The sequence below is a fragment of the Aethina tumida genome, chromosome 7 (assembly GCF_024364675.1).
Source record: "Aethina tumida isolate Nest 87 chromosome 7, icAetTumi1.1, whole genome shotgun sequence".
NCBI lineage: Eukaryota > Metazoa > Arthropoda > Insecta > Coleoptera > Nitidulidae > Aethina > Aethina tumida.
The window spans coordinates 14,122,463-14,147,048 of record NC_065441.1 but is presented as its reverse complement, the minus strand read 5'-3'; the positions used below and the strand labels follow the sequence as shown (position 1 = coordinate 14,147,048).

At 27.0% G+C, this 24,586-nt stretch overlaps 1 protein-coding gene and 1 long non-coding RNA gene across 2 annotated transcripts in view; one reads left to right on the top strand and one right to left on the bottom strand.

Moving 5' to 3' along the window:
* Positions 1–24,586, bottom strand: part of LOC109605442 (serine/threonine-protein kinase SIK2) — a 38,750-nt gene that overhangs the window by 5,886 nt on the left and 8,278 nt on the right. Inside the window, exons 2-6 of the mRNA XM_049969577.1 lie at positions 13,672–13,788; positions 6,376–6,439; positions 4,169–4,284; positions 493–663; positions 310–433 (exon numbers count right to left, since the gene is read on the bottom strand). Coding sequence (XP_049825534.1) covers positions 310–433; positions 493–663; positions 4,169–4,284; positions 6,376–6,439; positions 13,672–13,788 — 592 coding nt within the window. The remainder of the gene's footprint in view (positions 1–309; positions 434–492; positions 664–4,168; positions 4,285–6,375; positions 6,440–13,671; positions 13,789–24,586) is intronic.
* On the top strand, positions 7,744–8,533 carry LOC109605443 (uncharacterized). Its single transcript, XR_002191964.2, has 3 exons — positions 7,744–7,851; positions 7,911–7,975; positions 8,037–8,533. It is a non-coding gene; the product is annotated as an uncharacterized LOC109605443 (long non-coding RNA).

The following is a 24,586-nucleotide window of genomic DNA, read 5'->3' as shown; positions in this document are numbered from 1 at the left end:
GGAAAAATATAATAGATATTATTATTAGGTTACAGAATTTTCTCCTTGAACTTTAGATGAAAGTCCAATGTTGTAAGGCTTCCCATTAAACGTGGCCAATTTTCCCTTAATCCTTAATTGCTAAGCATAACATTGAAAGCGCTTCGTCACCCCCTTAATTGCATCAATTAGAAACAGCGAGTAACCACAAACAGACACAAAGACGTCAGTCCCATTGAGCCTAATCAAAATTGAGCCGCCTAGTGATACGGTGACCTTTGCTCGTGCCATCAGTAAATTTGCCAGCGCAATGCTCGTAAAATCACCTACCTGAGCTCATGAAATATGGAATCCGGAATCTCCCGGATAATACTCTATCACGGAGGGCCTGCAAGGAGCAACCGTCAAATGGAAGAGCGCCGCAAACTAAAACGTAAAGCACCACTCCCAGGCTCTGAAACAAAATGAATATGAATACAGGTCAAATTATGGTTGATTTAAAGTGGAACTCACCCATATGTCAATTTCAGGACCAATGTATTTTTTCCCTTCGAAAACTTCAGGTGCAGCGTACGGGGGTGAACCGCACCAAGTGGATAACTGGCCTCCAGTTGTGTAATAATTCGAAAACCCAAAGTCAGCTATTTTAATGTTATTGTTCGTATCTAATAGTAGATTTTCAGCCTGAAAAACAAAAGACAATAAATAAAAGCTTACAACAAGTTCCATTAAACAAATTGCATGGAATGGTAGGGAATGGAAGAAAAGGATAATTGTTGTTGAAAAAATTGATGAGGTTTCCTGCGTCTTGTTCAACGACTTTCACGAAGTTCTAAGGCCAAGGTTCAGTTACATTTGTGTTATGAATCAATCAATTTATCGGTGACGAAAAACCGAATTCATTTTTAATGCGATACTGTCTGCATGCCATTGAATTATCGACGACAAACGTATAAACTGGTGGAATTTGAATAAAACAGTCATGAGAATTCGATATTCAAGTCTACAATACGAAATTAGCGAATGAAAGAGTTTAGAGCTGGCCGAATATGCGATTTATTTCATTTGTTTCATTTGAAAGCGAAGCTTTTATCGCCGGGTTACGACAAATGTTCAATTTTATCAAAGGGCTGTGGCTTTTACTTACTCATGTAAAAATCAATGCTTACTTTAAATTTTTTAAAACTCGTTTAACCTTTCACGAAAAAATACTGAATAATTTACTTGAAAGGCAGACTGTGTAAGAAAAAGTAATAAAATATTATTACATAAAATGTAACACCGTCAGTCCTCACTCAAAATAAAATTTTAATAAAACTCAAAGGCGATATTGCCTCGAATTGTCGGTGCACATTTGTTGCTGCCCGTGAGGCAGCAAGCCCGACTCACAAAGGCGCTCTCGGCCTTTTTTCCTTAAGTGAGCGCGGATAAGTTTAACAAAAAGGATTTTCCAGGAAACCCCTTTTAGCACCAGCGAGAGGGTGCATTAAAAACTAAACCGAAACTCCCACATAGAGCGCGTCGTGACGTCACCGGGATGCGAAATCGATTTCGAGGGCCTAAAATGTGGAGAACGAAGAGCGAACACTCCAAAGATCTGTAACAATGCGGGTTTCAAGGGCCATCGACTGGCACATGACAATGTTGAGCGCGGGGCAAATATAAATTCGATTCGTGCCGTCTCGGATTACGGGCTTGGAAATTAGACGTGTTTAAACATGGACCGTACGAACGGATTGATTGATTTGCAAAGAAGAATCAACGATTTACGTAGACGCTGCATTGCGCTGCACAATCGATTTGTAAGAGCCTAAGAAGAAACTTGACAAAGCCCACTGTTGATGCGATTTAAGGGAATTACCCACTTGCTATTTTGCTACTTTAAGTGAAATTCGAGGAAACTGGGTGCTCGAGTTTAGACAAATATATTGCACAATAGAGTTTAATAATCGCTCTGTAATTACAGACTAATTACTGAACGTGTAATAGGAAAAAGTTGGGCGCCATTATGTAATTTTGCTGTGAAATATGATCTCCTCTCTACTTTCCTTTTTCTATCAATTAAACAACGCGTTTCGTAGTACTAACTAACAATAAGTAGTTATGAAATTTATTATGCACAATTTTAGTTACCGAATCGTGTTATGATTCATATTAGTAATTCAATTGGAAGCAAAAGCGAATATTCAAATTATTAATGTTAATTTACATCCAAATAAATAAATGTTAATTTTATCTAATAATGGATAATTGCCATTAAATTTATTTGCGACAAGTCAATAAAATTTATGCATTTAATAATTAAAAAGCAATAATTTTGGCAAAATAATATTTTTAATATTAAAATATTATACATCATGTTTACAATGTTAAAGACTTTTCTATTATATGGAAATAAGATTATCAATTATTTTGTAGATATTTCATTTCAATTCGATTGAGGCATTAGATTTTGAACATAAAAATCTAAAATACAAAAAACAGCAAACACGATTACATATGAATAAATAAAATTTAACAAATATTTACAATATTGACACACAGGAAAGTATTTTATTACAATTAGTCCATACTGAACTTGTTAACATTTTTGCTTTTCGAATATAGAGCTTTTTGAATTCGAATATATGCTAATATTTAAGCTGGAATGTAACAACAAGTGCAATTAACAATGTGCATAAGTCTCGTATTGAAAATAAATAAAAGAAATAAAAAATGCATTTTAAAAAAATATTCAATGATTTTATTTTTTACTTCGGTCTGTGACAGACGATTTCGAAAACAAAAAACTACATAATCAATATTCATAAAATTTACACAGTAAAGTTTTTTTATTATATTTACTGTTTTAGATTAATTACATTTGAATAGTTTGAATATAGAGCTTTTTAAAATACAAACATTTAAGTTTAAGCTACAACAAATAACAATATAGTTAATATTAAATCATGGCATAATCATCATATTATGTTGAATAATTGAAAGTATATATGAGAGATAAAATATGTGTTTTAATAAAATTATTCAATTATTTTATTTATTTTTTACCAGTGATAGAAAATTTTGAACACAAAAATCTGAAATTTAAGGTACTAACATAAAACAAGTGTATAAAGATTAATACACAGGAAAGTGTTTTATTACAATTAGACTCCAATAAATTTATTAACATTTGTATGGTTTGAAATAAAAATATGTTTCATATTAAATTGTGGTATCTCATTTTGACAATATTAATGACTTCTTTTATTAGAGAATAAATAAAAACAAGCATATTTTAATAGTGATTAATATTTATAATACTGAAATACAGAAGATTTTTAATACAATTAGTCTCTATTAAATTTATTAATATTAGTTTATATTGAATATAAAGCTCTTTAAACTCTAAAGTATTAAATATTTCAATTTACACACAACAATATTATAATTGGATTTTTTATTAAGTTAATTATATTATATATTGTTAATATTTTATAGATTGGATTAAAATCTGACTTATATTTATGATATTGAAAATGGATCTAATTCAATCAGTGATGTAGTACACTAATTGAATTTATTAACATTTTATAATCCATTTAATTATTATAAAAATTGTAAAAAAATGTTCATATATGGAAAATTAGTTTATAAATGAGTAAAATTAATTTCAGTGACCATAATTATAAAATATTAGAGTTCGTAGATCTTACAAAGAAGAAAATATTAAATTAATTAGTAATTATACAATTATTATTAATAATAAAATTGTGGAAAATGAAAATGCACTTTATTTACAATTTATATTTAATAATACTACAAATCCTAATAGTGAAAACACATCAGATTCATAATTTAGTCAAAAATAATTATAATGTCAGTTACAGAAAGTTGCGAACAAGCACTTAGTTTAATTGAATATTAGTTAATTACCTCCATACATTTTACGAACGCAATTGTCATCAACATTCGGGAGTGCTTCTGTTTGTGCTTGACCGCAAAACCGCCTACAGAATTTGAATAAAACAAGCGCACTGACCTATTAAAGGAATTAACGCACGAAACTATCGAATGTGGTCCGTTTAAATCTGTTATCACACCCTGTGAATAATCCAGTTCGGACACGTATTGAAACGATGAATTGAACCCGCGGAACAAGTTAATAAAACCGGATGTTGTGCGTGTGTTATTATTTAAATGAACCTACCTTTAAATCTCGATGTACAATATTACGATTGTGGCAGTATTCGACGGCAGATAAGATTTGCCAGAATTTCGTCCTCGCTTGATCTTCCGACATTCTACCATATCTGGCTATGTAATCTGCAAAAATTAACAGACAATTAGTCCAACAATTCGTCAAAATATTGTCTCCAGACTATGCCACAATTAATATTTTTTATTTCACTAGTCGGAGCATTAATAAAACTGATAAACTAATCCTTTTAACACAATAAAATCTCCAAATTAATCTCTTTACAGCGCAAAGGTAAATAACGGTGAATTAATTAAGTTAAAATGGTTTGAGTAATTTAAAAGATTGAGTTTTTTCGAGTAAATTGAGTTGCGACCCGATTAAGTCGAGTATTGCTTTGGGACACGTTCTCATTTGAATTTATTAATATTTGATAAGGGTGAAATGTAGACTAGTTTAAGGGGTCAGTTGAATATTTTCAAAGTTGTCACATTGTTTCAAAATACAGGTTTATAAATATGTAATTGGAGTTTCAGAAGTTATTTCGTTATTTAATATTTATTTTTTACATAACAATTATTATTCTAGATTTAAGTATTTGTTTATGTTTTCGTTAAAATAAAATTAAAAAAGTAAATATTATTTAAATGTATTTATTAAAAAATATTATTAAATTTTTTTCGGTTTTCTATAAACTTATAATGAATAAATTAAATAAATCACACTGTATATAATAAAGACATAAAATAATGAAGAACATTTTAGGTCAGGTCAATATTTATAAAATGAAACAACTAACAACACATAAAAAATTCTTAAAAATGTGTGTAGTATGTGATGAGGTGAGGTAGAACAGATGTCACAACAAACTAACTTAATAAAAACAAAGTTTATCCTCTGTATTCGTTTATAATAAAAAAACAATCGAAACTTCTTTGTATCAATTGTTGTCATGCTCCAAAGTGACTTTCCATCCCGTTGCTCAATATTTCATCGAAACCCCTGAAAGAAAAACCCTTTACCCCATCGTGACCGATGTAGAGGCGGGTGAGTTTTCTTTAAAGCGCTTTACAGCTTGATTTTCCCCATTATACACTTCCTGCGATCCGATCTATTATTCGGGACGGTGAGGGCGAGAATTTGCAGCCAGCCAGTATTATTGCGGTGTGCTCTCGGTTCCATTCTGCTCGCTGATCCCTTGTTGAGCCACGTTCCTCCCCTATTCCCCCCAAACTTCCCCCTTTTCGGCGGATGACGTCAGCACGCGTCAAGGTCTGGCGTGGGCGGACCGAAATTCGGTCGCAGACAATATATTAAATGATCATCCGTTGTTGCCGACGATGGTCCTGGATGGTACACAAAGCCCGGATGAAATGTGCCATTGTCGATTCTTTCTTTGGCTATTTCGTACACTGGTTCATTGCATCAGAGAAATTTACGGTCCTGTAATCGTGATGGGGGTTTCGGCGACCTTCTCTCCATCTAATCCAATAATTTTGAAATTTAATTGACCATCAACGTTAACCGGCGCATTCGCCATTTATTTAAAACTGAGGGTGAACTTAAAGTTCAATTATTATGTGTTACGTGTGCAACGACTGTCACTCACAATTAATGACCACGAAACAAAATTGGGTTTCAACAACTGCACGTAAAGTGGGTCATTTTCCCGATTTAGTGGATCCGCATTGTCGATTTGAAGTTTCCTCGCTTCAGAAACTTTTAAATTATCAAATGCATTATGGACGGTATCGATCATGGAGACTGCCAGTCTGTCGAATAAGCGAAATGCGATGTTGTTACGTGAAAGCAAACCCATTTACCATATGTATGGAGCTACTCTTTCTGAATACGTTGCTTGAAGCGAATGCATGCTCAACAGAAATGTTTAAATTTTTAATTTGTTAGTTGTTTCCGTCCCCTCGAGTCAATGCGTTTGCGTTTGTGAATGATACCTAATAATAGAAACCACAAATATGTACGAAAATGGAACAGGTTGTGTATAAAATTACTTTTATGTATATGACACAATAAAGGCGTTACGCCATTGAAGGAATATTGGATGCCGCATTTCCATGGGTTTATTAGATTGAAACTGATTTGATTTTGAAACAGCCTTCGGGGTCTGGCCGGATCCGGATCTCCAAATCGCATAAAATATCTTATTTATGTTTTGAATTGGCGATACCAATTTGAGGATGGATGAATATATTGCTTACCAAATATCTCCCCCTGACTAGCGTATTCTGACACCAAATAGATCATGTTTTTCGTCTCCATGACCTGAAACAAACAAGTTTTGTTTATTTAAATGATGTAAATAAACGACAATAATTATGTGAATCCTTTATTAAACATCACGTTGAGAATACAACTTTAGTAACAGTCGTCCAACAATAAATGAAAATTGATAATAAAATTCAGATAAATCCATAAAAAGAAAAATTGAACACGTGAAGTTGAAAAGGTTGCTCCAACTTCATGAATAAATTCATGAATTAAAGAGAAAAAACTCGGCAATAATTGAATTGAAATTCAAAAAAATATGCATAAAAAAGTATTTTTTAATGTCTTTTTTGTGTACGAGTCTAACTTGTTGCTTTATCAAATCCAATTATACTTTGTTGAAAGGAAATAATTTAAAAAAAATCCTCTATATTTATGTCAATTCGTGTTTTATATGTTTTATGATCATTTCATAAAAAAGAAAACCATTAAAAATAAATGTTTTGCTAAATTTATTTAATAAATAATAAAGTAAAATAATTTCCTGTTCCTGTTAAACCAAAAATATATAAAACCCTGATATTTTTTACTCAAGTTTTCGTTAATCACTTGATAATAAAAGAATATTTTATCACTTTTTTTTAACTATGAAATTTGTTGGAATTATATATATATATATATATATATATATATATATATATATATATATACATTTAAATCAGTTTTATCAATTAATTTTTATGTTATTAAATTTGTAATAGCCTTAATCCATATGTATCGAGATACACCTCATTTTATTCAATTCAAACACAATTTGTTTCAGAATTAAGCACCAATTTATGTGCACGAATTTTAATTATTTTAGTATTTAATAAACATTTTACTAATCTTTGTTTTTCAATAAATGTATTTAAAATATATATTAATAAAATAAATGTTTTATGAATTCAAAAATGAATTAGTTTTGAAGAGCCATTTATACTCTAAATATATATCATCATTTAAACAATGTATTTTGAAATATTGTTTATTAAAGTACGACTAAGTAATAATATTTTAGAAAAATCTAAACTAAAAAGTGACAATGTGAGAAATTTCTCATATAATTTTGTCTTTTTTATGTTAAATTGCAAATTTATCTAATCTCAGTTATTATTCCATTAATTACCTAAGCAAATTAAAATAAATTAAAAAAAAATATATATTAATGTGACTAATCAAACTAAAAATGTTAAAAAGAAAATATGTTAAAATTAAATTCAATCACTAACTACCTACATATTCATATTTCCAATCAACATAAATCATTATAGATTATTTTATGTGACATTTTAATTTTAAAAATTGGATAAAAACCATTTAAAAAACGGGATATATTAGTTAAAACCACTTTATTCATTTCAGTTTCTTGAAATGAAGTATTTGTGGTTATTTTCTGTGCTGCTCCTATTCATCTGGGTGCAACACACGTAAAACAAGTTTCCATTTTTATTTTAATTTTTATTACTTTTGTATATTTCTTTTTTAGTACATGTGAGACTGAAGTACCTCCTGCGGCCGCTGATCATGGAGCAGGGGGTTCTGAGGGAGAAGGTAAGTTAGAAACAGGTCTATTAAATTTATTTAATTACGTTTTGAATGCTATGTATTTCAGGACTTGGATCACCTCGCAGCTGGCAAAGTATCTTAGGTCACATATTCGATCCATTTAAAATGGGTGGTTAATTAACACAAATTTATAAATACATGTTTAATTAACCCAACAATCCTTTTGTTCTAGAATTGTAAATTTTAATTTGGAAACTTTCTATAAAATAGAAATCTTAACCTTTTTAAAATGTATTGAAATTAATCAGGATGTCAGTTCTTAGATTTTAGGACTTAATTTTAAGCAGCAAACTTATTCAACTCAATTGGGAAAACATTTGTTTATAAACTTTATTCTTCACTCCAAAATTAACATACAATATAGTTTAGAATTCTCGAATCTATTATAATTTATTACAAATTTATTTTACAATAAGAATATACTAAAAAATGGTTTCTTTTGAAATATAGTCGAGTGATTTTATCAAAGTAGATTTCACTGTACAAGTGTATCAAAAAGAAATATTAGATAAATAAAGCTCAGTCTATTTTTGTCCAAGTAAATTCTCTTTGACGAATTTTATTTCGAAAGCTCCTTTGCTTATTAGATTTTCCTTCTGTTTCTTCCAGAGTGAAATATATACATAAAAAGAAAATTTAAAATCTAAGAAATTGAAATTCAAATTCATACATATGTATGATATTAAAATTATTGTTTGAAATCGTTTTCTGCTTTACTCCACCGCAATACGAATAGCGACATTCGCATCGACTCCACAAACCTGAACACCCCGAACCACACCGGAGTGCCAGCCCATTCGGGAAACGGCGAACGCGTAAATTCATGGGGCGATAAAATTCGCTAAAAAAAACCCCGCTCTCTCGAAACATAACAGCCCTCCCATTTTGCATAAGCGCGTGGCAAAGCGGCGATAAATAACGTGCATGTATCGTTTTTATTAACGTTTTACACGGTTGTAAAGTTGGGCCGTTTCGTTCGGGAAGTCGTACGAGTCCCGTGGGCAGAGTCCCGCGTTAGGCACACACACTAGACGGTAACACGGAATTAGCGATCTCGTGTGGTGGCTTCGTAACTGGGCTGCACGAGTCGCAAGCTCGTTTGTGTAATGCCCCTTCTAAAGTTGGCACGGCCGCAGCCTCGGGGCGATGCGGCTTGTTTTCGTCTGGAGGTCCTGCAAGACGGAAGTTTGCCAAATAACTCGACGCAAGTTTAATGTGTTGGGCGTTAGCCGTGGAATTTATTATTGCTGAAGTGCATTCCCGGCACAAAGGGGTTGAAATTAACGTTTTTGGCGTCTGGAAAATTATGAATTTATGAGACGGCGTCTAACGAGGAAGTTAAGAAGGAACAATCACTGATCACTGGATTGATTTTGAGAATAATAAAGTACATTCAGGGTGCTTTCCTTATTAAATATGCTTTAAATATAACCTAATGCTACTTAAATAAATTTAATGTTTTTTCTGTATTAACCATATTTTTCAATTTTGCCGTTAAACAAATTAGTCCAGATTTATTGAGCATTGGAACTGTTCTTCTGTAATGAATATATCTTTTAAACGGTAACCATAAAAGATATTTTTGAAATATGTATATGATAATGCTACTTAAATTAACTTAGATTCATTTTAATAACTTTTATTAAATTAAACCTAACATAACTTAATGTAAATTAAATAAATTCATCATTTTATTCTGTATTAAGAATAATTTTGAATAGCTAACGAAGAAATATTTGAAATATATACGTCATTGTTAAATAAGTTAGTTTATATTTATTTTAATAACTGTTATTACTTTGAACCTGACAAAATCCAATATAAAATAAATACATTGGGTGTGTTCTTCTGTAATAAATATATCTTTTAAAAGTAAATCATAAAATACATTTTTGAGATATGTGTATGATAATATTAATTAAATTAGCTTAGATTCATTTTAATGACTTTTATTGCATTAAACCTAACTTAACTTAATGTAAAATAAATAAATTCAATATTTTCTTGTGTATTAAGTTTGATTTTGGCTAGTTAACCATGAAATATTTGAAATATATATTTTATTGTTAAATAAGTTATTAAAAAAATTAAATTTATTTTAACAACTGTTATTGCTTTAAACCTGACATAACCCAATATAAATTAAATACATTGGGGGTGTTCTTCTAAAATAAATATCTATAAACTATAAATAAATATAAAAATAAATAAATAAATAAAATAACTATAAAAGAATTTTTTGATATATGTATATGATAATGTTAATAAAATTAGCTTAGATTCATTTTAATAATTCTTATTGACATTAAACCTAACTTAACTTAATGTAAATTAAATAAATTCAGGATTTTCTTCTCTATTAAGTATGAATTTCAATAGTTAACCATGAAATATATGAAATATGTATATGTTAATACTACATATATCAGTTTATATTCGTTATAATAAGTATTATTGCCTTAAACCTGACCTAATCGACTGTATTAAATAAATTCTTTCCGTATTGTTTAACCATAAAAGAATTCAGACTTTTCTTTTGTCGTAATTATGTTCATGTTGAGCAAATTAGCTCAAATTTAATTGAATAACAGTTATTATTTTATCCGTAACCTAACCCAATGTAATTTAACTAACCTAATTTAACTTAACTTAACCTTCCGTTAATGGCACGTTAAAATAGAAGTAATTAAAGAAAATTTCCACACGTATTTAGTTCCACGACCTCAAATTACATTATTTTGAATCTCCTACTTATTTGTTATCGCAATAAAAAACAATTACAACGCAATTAACCATCAAAACATTCCCAATATCGTCAATAAATATACCGTTTGTACAGCTCTATAATTAAATGCCACACTAAATGAAACGGGCACGAGCACTAGTGAATTGTGTCCCGAATCGCAATTTCATATTCCGCAGCCAAGAGCAGAAGTTACAAAAAATACACATTTTCGTTGCATGGAAATTATACGTTCGTAAATTAACCAAGATATTCTGGTGCTGAAAACTCGGGAAATTTTCATTTTCTTAATGTTTCCTATTTAATATTCTAATGGGATTTCATAACAGAAAATGTTTGGAGCTAATGGGCAGCGTAAAATGTACGCATGGGTGCGATAATTATAAGATATGTTGTGTTGGGCACAACTAAGGAAGTATGTTAAACATAAATAAGGGCGGATTAGAAAGATACGTTGTTAACATTAATCCTTTGTTAATTTAGTAAATTATAAACTTTTCAGATTATTAGGCGATTATAAAATATTCCGATTTATGATTGTTTGTGTTCAAAAATTATAAGCAAGTTTAAAATTAATGGAAAAAGGTTTAGCATCAAATTTTAAAAACTTTTAATCAACTTCAAAGGAATTAAATGATGTAATTAATGTAGAATTTACCTTTCAACTTTGTACATGTTTAACGAAGTAAAAGGTTTGAACGAATTTGTTTTCATGAAGTTATGATACCCATCCAATTCAGATCTAAAACGATAAAGGATAATTGAATATTTTAAAGTGGTGCGTGTATTGAATCAAGAGATGAGTTATGAAATTAAATTAAGCTATTTAATTAAATTTGCTAGGATTATAAACCAAGTACAAATATTTGAAAACATGACAATGAATAGTCTGGAACACACAAAGGGTTTAATATAATGAAATCTAATTTTAGAGTATTTCTCTTCCTTTATGGATATTGTTCAAAATGAGAACTAAATGTAAAACATCTTTGTCTCTTTATCTTTGATCACGTCTTAATTAATCCAGCATCAGACTCAGCAAGATATTTAATTGAATCCAACTAATGAACCTTACAATTACACATCTAATCCTTAAGAAAAGATACAACAAAGATAAAAAATAATAAAATTAGTTCGAAACCAGTAGTTAGTAGAAGGTGTGATTTTTCCTTTGTCTCTGATCACGCCTCAATCAGCCTAACAACACGAAACACGCAATTCCAACCAGGTATCTAATGAAGTCCGATTCCCGAAGAAAGGGATAGTCGCCATCCAACATACAAAGAGTCGGGCTCCTTGGATAAACCGTCCGTCTCGTAGTATTACGCTCCCGCGTCGAAAAAACGTGGAGCGACGTTAGCCGGTTGCCAGGCGACGTCGTGACGTCACCGGCGTCAGGGGCAAGTTGAAGGTAGTGTTAACGAACTTACGGGGCAACCGTGGAACGGTATCTGGAACATGCAAATGCACACGGTTTTCTGAAACGGCGTCGCACTTAACTGTTTGTCTTTGACGCTATCGATCACGGGTCGTTAAATGATGATTTCTGCCCGACACCGGGCTTTGTCAGGTGTGGAATAATGGACTATCTGGGTTGCATTTGTGTCATTAAAGAAATGGAGAGGACATACAATGCATCTGATTTCGAATTAATCCCATTTCTCTCACAGTGTTGCTGTCGTTTTCTTCTATGTCCATTTGTGTAATTAATGTTACTGGTAATTACTATTTTTAATGTCTTGCTGGCTACGAAACTTCATCACCAGAATATATTATTTTTGTTGTGATTTCAGTCCCTTGTTCTTAAAAACTACGAAAATATACCAGAAATATTAAATAATCTTAAAATATGATTATATCTTCCTGAACCATTTTATTACAGTTTTTGTCAACTAAATCACTTCCCGATTGTGTTATTGTCTCCCGCCTTTTCAATTTAATTATTGACGTTACTGGAAATTACGAATTTTAAGATTTTATTTTTCTTAAAATTTAATTGAAAAGGGAAGGAAATAATTCAGAAAGATGGAATAACTTATGACCTTTCAAATTGTATAAATCTTAAATCATTTCTCTACTGCGTTCTGGATTATATTTTAAAATGAAAATAAAAAACAATGATGAAATGAAATTACTGTTGGTAGAACTTTTGCATCCTCAAAAAAGTTTAAATATTCTATGGTGGTATCTTGTAGTGTTTGAAATCACTTCCTTATCCGTTTTCTTTTAAGAATTTAGTTATGATTCCTGGAAATTTGAAATTCTGTTATTGTTACGGTCTTATTTTTTGAACCTAAAACAATGATGAACTGAAATTACTGTTGATAGAACTGTTACATCATCTTACTGTTTGATCTACAAAAATATTTTAATCTTCTATTGAAGTTTATTCAATTCACTTAATTTCGCTAATAAATTTTTGCCTTCAACTTTTTTCTTCAATCTAACAATTAAAATTGTCAAAAATTTCTTTACTTATATTCAAATTAAAATCTCGTTAATGGGAGAATTTAGTTGTGGTTTCTGAATAAATTCCAAAAATTTGGAAATTAAGAAAATAATTTTAAAAAATGAAAAATCTTCATCGTGTGTTCCAAACTCTGCTATTGTTAAGGTGTGATTTTTTTAACCTTATTAACAGGGACAAATAGAAAAAAATAATCATGGTCAAAGTATTTACATATTTAGATAAACCATTGAATATTTGTTGTTTTATTTTAATATATTTAAACAAAGGACGTTGGCAATGATTTACCATATTTGTGTTGTTATATCGGTAATGATTTGTTAATATTATAAAATGAATGTTTGCTCCTTAAACACATTATTTTACTACTTCCGTAATGACGTGCGTACTTTACTGTATCATAATTGACTCAACCATGTTTGAGACCATTTTCTTAAACCAAACAATCATGACAATTAAAGCATTATTTACCTGGTACAATTTTATTATATGCGGGTGATCCAACCTCTTCATAATATCAACTTCTCTGTAAACCTTTTGCAGATTGTTGCCATCCAGTTGTGATTTGTCTATAATTTTAATGGCGACCTGAAACAAAACATTTTTTATAACTTTAATACAATGTAAATATTATGTGTACGTACAACGTTAAATAAATATCGTTTGGTAAAAAGCTAATTTACACACGCCGCTTTGAGCAAATTAAATATTCCAGTTGGAATGTTTTATATGACTAATATCCACGTCCACATCTCATGTTAAATATTTGCCCACTAGCCAACGGTTTTGAATTATATTTGTGGCCATAATAAATACAAAAAAAAAAATAATCTCGTTACATCTCATAAACAAGAATTTAATTTTCTTTTCGCAACACGTAGACGGAGAGAAGAAAAAATTATGTGACCCGCGGGAAGGGTGATTAGAGGCCGGGAGTAGCAGAACAAGATCTTCGGTTAATTAAAGACAACAACGCGAAAGTTATTTCATCTATTAACTGAAACCGACGCCAGAATAAAAGGAAAAAGGGCATCGGATTAGTTCGGTGGATGTTTGCTGATTAACCACGATATTGCAGTTCGTGTTACGGCTCGTGTTACAGTTGAAAATCGTTTATTTATTGCGCTGAAACGTTCCGGAGAGAAATTGTTTTCTATGTGCGTACAATTTTATTGTGGACCGATGGAATTTGCGGTATTATGGAAAGTTGGATGAAATAACGTTATCTGCGGTGTCAGTTATCTGGGACGGACGTATTTTATGGAAAATGGGTCAAGGAATGTTGGATTCTCTTATTTCCAGGATATATCCTAGTTTACCTGTAGAATAATTGCATAAAATACTTTCAAACAGTGGAACAAATGAAATTTCAATAATGTGTTTGTGGCCGTTGCATACGGAATGAGGATATTTAAAATGAATGTGTTTTTAGCTATTGAAAGCTCTCTTTATTGTGTTTGTAATGAAATGGTTTATTTTAATTTTCAGTAAAATTGTTATTTAGGTATATATATATATATATATATATATATATATATATATATATATATATATAATAAAAAAATATTTTTATTTATTTTTAATAAATAAATAAAATAATATAAACATCATCATTCATTTTTAAAATATAATATATTTAATTTTTGTCACATTTTACCAACAAAATTTTCAATATTTAAAGTTCTAATATCTATATAAAAAAATTATATTATTATCATTACAAAACCTTTTAAATAATAATAGTAATAATATTAATTCGTGATATTAAAGAGTTTATAAATAAAAATAATCAAATTCTTGAATATAAAAAAGGAATTAAAAAATAAATATTCTTATTTTTTTCTATATAAATTAGTCTAAATAAATGTTTATTGTTTATAAGGTATAATTTACAAAATTTAAAACCACTCATATTCGATTTAATTTAAGATTATTGATTTAATTCTTTTAAATTTATTATTATTTTTTAAATTAAAAAATACATATAAAAACATCAAGATTCATATTTAAAATATAATATATTTAATTTTTGTCACATTTTATCAAATTTTCAATATTTAAAATTCTAATGTCTATATAAAAAAATATATATAGTATTAATATTATTACAAAAATCTTTCAAATAATAATAATCCGTGGTAAGAGTTTATTAATAAAAATAAACATATATTCTTGAATAAATATATAAATTAGTATAATTTTAAAATCAAATTTGATTTAATTTAAGATTATTTTATTTAAATTGTATTTTTTAAATTTATTCATTTTTTAAAATTAAACAATACAAATAAAAACATTATCATTGATATTTAAGCAACAAAATTTTCAACATTTAAGTTCTTTTATAAAAAAATATTATTACAAAAACTTTTCAAATAATAATAACAATAATTCGTGATATTAAATAATATTTAATAAAAAACCAAAAATAAATATTTATTGTTTATTAAGTATAATTCACAAAATTTAAAATCACTCACTCACAATTTAATTTAAGATTATTTCATTTAATTTGTATTTTTTAAATATATTAATTTTTTAAAATTAAAAAATACAAATAAAACATTATCATTCATATTTAAATGTGTTTAATTTTTGACATATTTTATCGATGAAAATTTCAATATTTAAAGTTATAACGTCCATATCAAAAAAATATATTATTATTACAAAAACTTTCAAATAATAATAATAATTCGTGATTTTAAATAATAGTTTTTAATTTTTATTTTTTCTAAATAAATTAATATAAATAAATATTTATTGTTTATAAGGTACAATGTATATAATTTAAGAATTAATTTCAGATTATTTCATTTAATTTGTATTTTTTAAATTTATTCATTTTTAAAAACATTAAACGAGTTCATGTTAATGTTAATTTTTCAATGTTATTTATAATTAATAAACTGTTGATTATTTATTTATTTTATAAAATAGTTCCATTCACAAGAGATTTGAACTATTTTTATAATAATACTATATAAATGTAATAAAAAATAATTTCGTATCATTAAAAAAATAACATAATATCATAAGAAAAATACGCAACATATATATTATTTCAAATTATTTCTAAAAATTAAAATTCAAATTAATAATCTAAATCTTATATTATGAATGCAATATCATTGATCACATCATAATTTATAAAACCCAAATAAATATATTTGTTGTGTAAATATTGTTAATTATAGAAGAATTATTTATTATGTTTCATAATAATGGTTATGATTAACTTTTTTGTAAGATAAAATAAACTGAACCTTAGGCAATATTCTTCTACAAGGATGTGTTTGATAAAAAAATAAAGTATGACGTCCGTATAAGAATGATACAGCGTTGCTGTAACAGCAATTATTATTATTAGTTTTTTACTTCGTATAATTATGATAATTCCTGGACAATGTTCTTATCTATTTTGCATAACAATATGCAATATGTTTAATTGATTGACTATCATTTGTACGTTGTACGATTTTATTAATTCGAAACGTAACAATGCTAATCTTTTAATTGTTACGCACTTCCACATAACAACAATGATTATAATTAGAATGGGTAGACTTATTGAGTAGGATTTTATCACACAAACAATTTTTGTAACTGATTAAACTATATTGGAGGTGAAATAAACATAATCGTAAATTAATGTGTAATAATAATATTAATAATAACGTGCGTCAACACGTTTCAACGTCTTGGTAATGATCAATTACAATTATAAATGGTTAGTAACGAATCATTCATTGATTAGAAATTATTTTTCAAACATTTTTTACCTGGAATAGATATGACGAACGGTGTGCGTCAAACCTTAGAAATTATTGTCTGCATCCGAATACTTGAGTGTTCGGTTTATGGGTGACGAAGAAGCTTTTTAATTTTTTGACGTCTGCGTTTAATACAAAATGCTCATTAAATTTTGTATAAATATTCATGTACATATCACACTAATATTCGTAATGTGGTTCCAAGTAATCATTAATCACTTTTTTTAATCAACAAGAAATTCAAAGAAGGATCTTGATAATTATTTTATTATCGTTCAGATGTGGTGTTAGAGTTTGTTTTGAAAATTCCTGCTTTAACAACAATGAAATGTGCCATCAACTTTCTTTTAAAAATATATATAAATCTCTAAAATCTCAACTCATAATAAAAAGGGATCTCATCATTGTCAGAAATATGGAGAATTGGCTCTGATTAATCAATTATTTGTAGAAAAAAGTTCTAAAGAGAAGTCCGTTCAAAGTTAAACTAATTAAGTAAAACCAAAACGTCTTGGTCTCATCCCATTATCATGTGACATGCTTTGCATCCGCTGTTTATGAATATCCTAGACAAAAAATTGAACATAAATAATTTTAGTCTGGCGTATCGTGAAAGTTTTGGTTAATCAGGTTCCAGATAGTTTGGCGACTTGCTCTCCTATCTAAGTTTATTTGGCAGTTGCTCCACGAGGCCCCGGTCTCTAATCAACTCACTCCGAATGAGTCTAATCTCGTCAAATTATCTCGATGTCATTGTCTCATGTTTTCTCAAGATTAACCGTCTTAATGTTATCGTGTGTGCCGTGAACATTATTATTAGGTTGAAACGTAAATTTTAATTGATTCGTTCTATTGGCAGGCTAGTGTGTAATTACTTCTTCCGGCGTCAAAGTGGAAATTTGTAATTTCCTGCCAAGTTTGCTTGGGAGCAATTAATGTCCGTGCGGTTTATTTAATTACTTGTATTTTAGACGAATTTCGTTTAAACCGTACCATATATGTTTATTATTGCGCTCGCGTCATATTCTGATGATATTGACATATACTGAAACTTAATTAGTTGTGCGCTTGGATGCTGTTAATAGAATAGGCAATCATTTTATAACTTCGGCGCTAAGCTTTAGCCGAAACTCCCCTGCAACTACAAGTAATTAAATTCTGTGGAACAAGTTATTTTAGACTCTCGTGAAGTTTATATGGTTTTATGTTGAAACTTAATATTATTAAATAAATATTACCTTCTAATATGGTCTTCTAATAATATTCAGTTCAATTATTGCTGCTAATCAATAACAGTAATTTATTCATATTCATTCATATATTTTAAAAGAATAACTTTCAAATTTAAATGACTGTGTGCCTGTTTGTTGGGTAATAAAATAAAAAATAATTTTTATTTAACTTTGACGCAAAACTTTTGGTCTGCAACTAAGAGTAATTAAAATTTATAGAAATAGTTACTTATTTAATAATATACAAGAACATTATTTATTTATATTTTTAAAATATTTTAAATCCCAAACTTAATTACTTACGTACTTGAATATGGCTAATTAAATAAAAAATAATTTTAACATTGACGCAATAGTTTTGCTCTACAACTAAAAGCAATTAAAATTTGTGGTTCTTGTTATTTTAAATATTTGCCTCATTAAATTCACTCGTAAATCTTAACAAAAAATATTTCTGTTGTCTTAAATATACATTTCCAATTAAAATTAAATCTAAACTTATCATAACAAAAATAATTTTCTTAATAAAATATCATTTATAATTAATAAAAATTAAATAACTTAATGTAACATTTATTACTTATACATTTCTAAAATATTTTAAATTTCAAATTACATTATTTTTGTAATAAAATGTGAAATAATTTTAAAACTTTTACTTTGCCACTAAAAGTAATTAAAATTTATAGATTAAGAAAAAATTAATTTTCAGTATTGCTCTTAATAGATATAGAATTAAAAACAAAAAGGATAGAAAAATTAAAACAGTTGTTGACCAAAAAATTTTTCTTAATAAAATATTACTTATTACAATTAATAAAAATTAAATCATATGGTTATTACTTATATATTTTTAAATATTTTAAATCTCAAACTAAATTAGTTGTTTAATAAAATATGAAATAATTTTATTAGTATTAGTAACTTTTACTTTGCAACGAGAAGAAATTAAAACTTGTGAATTTAGTTATTTTCTCGTCTTAAGAAAATATTAATATTCAGTATCGCCCTTAAGGGAATAGAAAAATTAAAATCTAAATTTATTACCAATAAAATTTTCTTAATTATATATTACTTAAAATTAATAAAAATTTAATAATGTAGGTATTACTTATATTTTATTAAATATTTTAAATCTCAAACTAAATTACTTGTGTAATAAAATATGAAATAATTATATAAATTTAACTTTTGCTTTGCAACTAAAAGTAATTTGTAGATTTATTTATTTTTTAGTTTTAAGAAAACATTAATTTTCAGTATTGTCATTAACAGATTTGGAGTTAAAAAAAGGAATAGAAAAATTAAAATCTTTTAGCGTACCAAATTTTTAACAAAATATTATTTATAATTAATAAAAAGTAAATAATTTATTTTATATATTTTTCAATAATTTAAATCTCAAACTAAATTATTTGTGCAATAAAATATGAAATAATTTTATATTTTTGACTTTTACTTTGCAACTAAAAGTAATTAAAATTTGTGAATTTAATTATTTTTTCTTCTTAAGAAAATATTAATTTTCAGTATTGCTATTTGAAATTAAAAAAATAATGAAATAATTTTTTTTACTTTAATACAAAACTTTTACATATTTTAATTTTTAAATTCAAATCTATTAAACCTGTAACTAAAACTTAATAAACAAATATTTTTGTCGTCATTAGAAAACATTCATTTCCAGAATTGCCACTAACACATTTTTAATATTCATAAATACGAAATAGAAACATTAAACTTATCGTAACAAAAACAATTTTTTATTTAGAAGTTGCCTATAATTAATGAGAATTACTTGTATTGCGTATACATTTTTAAAGCAATTTAAATCACAATGTTAATTACCTGTGTACTTGAACGTAAGTAAAAAAATATAAAATAACTTTGACGTAAAACTTTTGCTCTGCAACTAAAAATAATTAAAATTGTGGTGATTAAAAATTGTTGCCTCGTAAAATTCAAACCTGTTAAATTTGCAACTAAATTTTAATAAACAAAACATTTCTCTCATGTTTAAAAACAAAATCAAATTAAATAAAATGTTTTTATTATGTACCATATATACGCCTTAGACATATTTGGTAAATAAAATGTTATACAATTTTTGTAACTGACCCAAAACTTTTGGTCTGCAACTAAAGGTAATTAAAATTTTTGCCTCGTAATATTCAAACCTGTTAAACTTGTAACTAAACCTAAACAAACAAATACTTCTGCCGACTTCTGAAAATTATCAGTTCCAATTACTGCAACTAATGGATTTGTAATTCCAAAAACTGAATTATTATTGGAACTGTTTGTTTGCTAATGGGCAGGAAACGCTAACAATATGAATGAAATCCTAAATTCGATTCACTCTAATTCTATTTGGCAAGGAATTAAAATTTCATTCATTTGTCGCGATAAAAATAGTGGCGACCGAAATTGAGCCCCACATTTAATAAATGCGCTGACAAATTGCGTCCGTTAATAACACACAAAGTTCCACGGTTTTTTTTCTGCGTCATCGCGCCGATTTACGCACGTTAATGTCATTTTATTGGACCGATAAAGGTGCCCATTACACACGTCCTATCACTTTTATCTAACTGTTGCGTTTAATTTTTAATATGGCATCGATTGCCGGTCAAACTGATTTTCGTTGTTTCATCTGGATCTGGTGACACGACTTGGATGACGTCCAAATCAAACTATTTTCGATGTAAATTTTGGTCGCTGCATTCTTTATACGAGTTTGCTCGAAATTTACGATAAAAAAATCGGATAACATCGTCCAGCGGGAAAATTAAAAAAACTAAGTTTAAGTGCGTGTGGTTATTTTTAAGTGGGTACGAAATGATTTGAGTTGGAGCCACTGCAGTTTATCTAATCGGAAATTCGACGGGAACTAATGTGCAAACGCACGGACTGAGTTACTGGTGAAAAGCCATACTAAAACTATTATATTAGAAGGATCTTAATAACCTTTTATAGCGGATTGACGTCACCATTGACGTAAGAATTATCGTGCGCTAGTCGCTGTATCAGACAATACGTTCATGGTATTCTAATTGTTGGGAAACATGTCATGTAAAAAAAGACTGCGGATTTTATTTCGAGAACATCATCCAGATTTAACTTCTTTAATGTCCACGTACCGAGTAATTGGGGACGACGTTTCGAAAAACTAAAAAAAAATCTTGTTTGCATCGAACAAAACGAAAACAAACTCGCCAAAATAGATATATCGCAGCACAGACGTCATATGTTAAAGTGCATCCGTGCCATAACACAAAAGCCCGACTAATTGCATTGGCCCCATCAAGGAATCCATATTACTGACAATTGTCGCGGATTTTGTAATTATTGGGTTAATGCGGACGATGAATCGGCTTAATGATATATTGGATGATTGTCGGAAATGTACGGTAGACACGGGTTGTTTGTAAAAAATTATATGTCATTGTTATTTACAAGGTGATATTTTAGTTTAATTGCTATTGTTTTACAAATCATTTATTATTGAAGTCATTTAATCATGACAAACAATGTTTTTGAAAACTGGACTTTATAAATTATGATATTTTTGTGACAGTTGATGAAATAAATATATAAAAATAAATAATTTAATACCTAAAGTAGGTAACAATTTTATATATTTTACTTTTAACGTCATAATTTTGTAATCTACATTTTATGATACAAAGCAATTTTATTTTCTTGCTAAAGTATAATCTAAAACAGTGTAAAATTAGCATAAAGATAACAAGGAAAATTGATAATAGTGATATTCATGTGTTGAATTGAACTTATATTCTTTTTAATTTTAATTTAATTTATAAAATTATTGTTTAATATAAATAAAAATATATATAATGTATGTATGTCCAAAATAAAAATAATACTAACAATCATTATATATTAAAATTTAACAAAGTAATTTTCAACATAACACTGATATAAAAAATATCAAATAATATTATACAAATATTTATAATTTAATGATAAATATATAAATAAAACAAATATGGTTATGAAAAATATTACAAAATGGAAATGTTACAATTATATAAAATAAATGCACAAAAAATTGTTAACATAATAGAATAAAATTTCATCTAATTTGAAAGTATAAAACTAAAAAAAGTACTTATATTCTAAATTGAAAAATTAACTTAATATATTATTGATATCTTAATTTTTATACAATTATTTTAATATTTTTAATTAATTTAATATAAACTAAACAATAATAATACTGAATACTAATTTAATTTATAATTTAATAATAATATAAAAAATATTAATAAAAATTGAAATAAATAAAGTTGAATTTATTATTTATTTTATAATTAAAAAATGGGTATAATTTTTCTATTAAAATTTTACATTTTTGTCAATAAAATAATATCTAACATAAACTGTGCTTTAAAACAAAATAATCAAAATTACAATTTAAAAATTACCAGTATAAAAATATAAAACCAATACAATAATAGAATATAATATTTATGTTATAATGTAATATAATATTTTAAAATTTAATAAAAAACTAATATAGAATAAAATTTAATAGAAAAATAATATATATAATGAAATTTAATTGATAAATAATCTATATAATATTGCAATAAAAATACTATAAAATGTTAACAATAATTTTTTATCTTAAAAAATTGTTATTAGATATATTTTACTTTAGTTAGATCAATTTTTGTTTCATAATATTGGGGTATTGAACCCTTGTTGAAAAGCATCAAAGAATGTTAAAATTTATAAATATATATTTTCAGTAATAAAAAATATATTAAAAATAATTCCTCATAAACTTAAAAATAATATTATTTTTAATACAATATAATAAAATAATGTTTAATATTAATCAGTTAGTGCTTAATAATAATTAAAGTTCAGCTTTTAAGCTGGCCTGCCCAATCACCTGACCTAAATCCTATCTAAAACTTGTGGCACGTTGTGAAATTAGCTCTGAGGGGTAATAGTGTTACTAATAAAGAAACCCTCTGGTTCTTGGTGGAGGAAGTGTGAAATTCAATTTCCCAGGAAACGTGCCAAAAGCTAATAGACTCAATGCCTCGTCGATGTTTCGCTGTTATTACGAACGGAAACTTAACAACTAAGTACTAAATACATTAAAGAAATCCATTCAAACATATACATCAAATCTGAAATTGTCCCTTTTTTTCACATAAAAATTTAAAGAACTTTATAAATTAATTATTTTTCTTTTTTTCTGAAAGGAATTTGCAATATTTTTTACTTTTTGTACACTAGAAACATAAGAATACTTAAAAATAAATACTCCTTTCAAAATATATTGAAAACATTGGTTTAATTTGCATTTTTTTGTCATTATTTTTCACCGAATATTTTAATTTTAATGAAACTCAATTTCACTATATAAATATATAAACTAAATAATAATAATATATTAATAGAAAATACAATAAAATAAAAATAAAAGCTTGTCAGAAATGTTTCAATACAAATTTTGCTTTAAAACTTAATGATTAAACTTAAACTACCATTGTAAAATAAATAAATAATCACAAAAATGGATAACAGAAACTGAAAAATAATATTTATGTTAAAAATATGTATAATAAAATGTAATAAAAAATTATTCTATATAATACTACAATAAAATGTCAACATAAAACGTTTATTTTAAATATCATCATTATCTTTCCACTATTTTTACAAACTTAAAAAATATAAAACAATCTAATTCCAACATAACTATGATATAAAAAATTAAATAAAATGACAATTATCTTAAAAATAATTATTGTATATTATATATTCATTATTTTTTATATTAAATTTTTTGTACAAAATTAAAAAAAAAACACTAGTTATAAAGTTTAAAAAATCGATTATACTCCAAATTTACATAACTTTTAATAACAAAAATATCATCTGTTTTAAAAACATTAGATATTATTTTTTAGGTTACCACTTTTTTACTTTAATAAATTTAGTAATATTTAAAAAAATATATCATTTACATATGTTATATATATATAAATAAAACAATTTACTAACAAAACACAAAACTTTAAAATTAATTTTCTTAAAATTAAACATATTATATTATATTTTTACTTTAATTAATTAATTTGTATCTATTAAATATTATCTAATCATCAGAAAAAATGTTTTTTTTTTTTTCAAAAAACTAAGAAAGAAATGATTATTCACTTGAATAATTTGAAATAATGTAACTTATTAACAGAACAGTATTAATTTAAATAAAATTCCCCCAGTTCATGTTATGAAGGAAACGTGCACAACTCGACAGCGATAGCGAGCACACTCCGACATTGATCGAGATTGTTTATTAAAACGACCATTTCCGTAAACATATCCGGATACAATCCA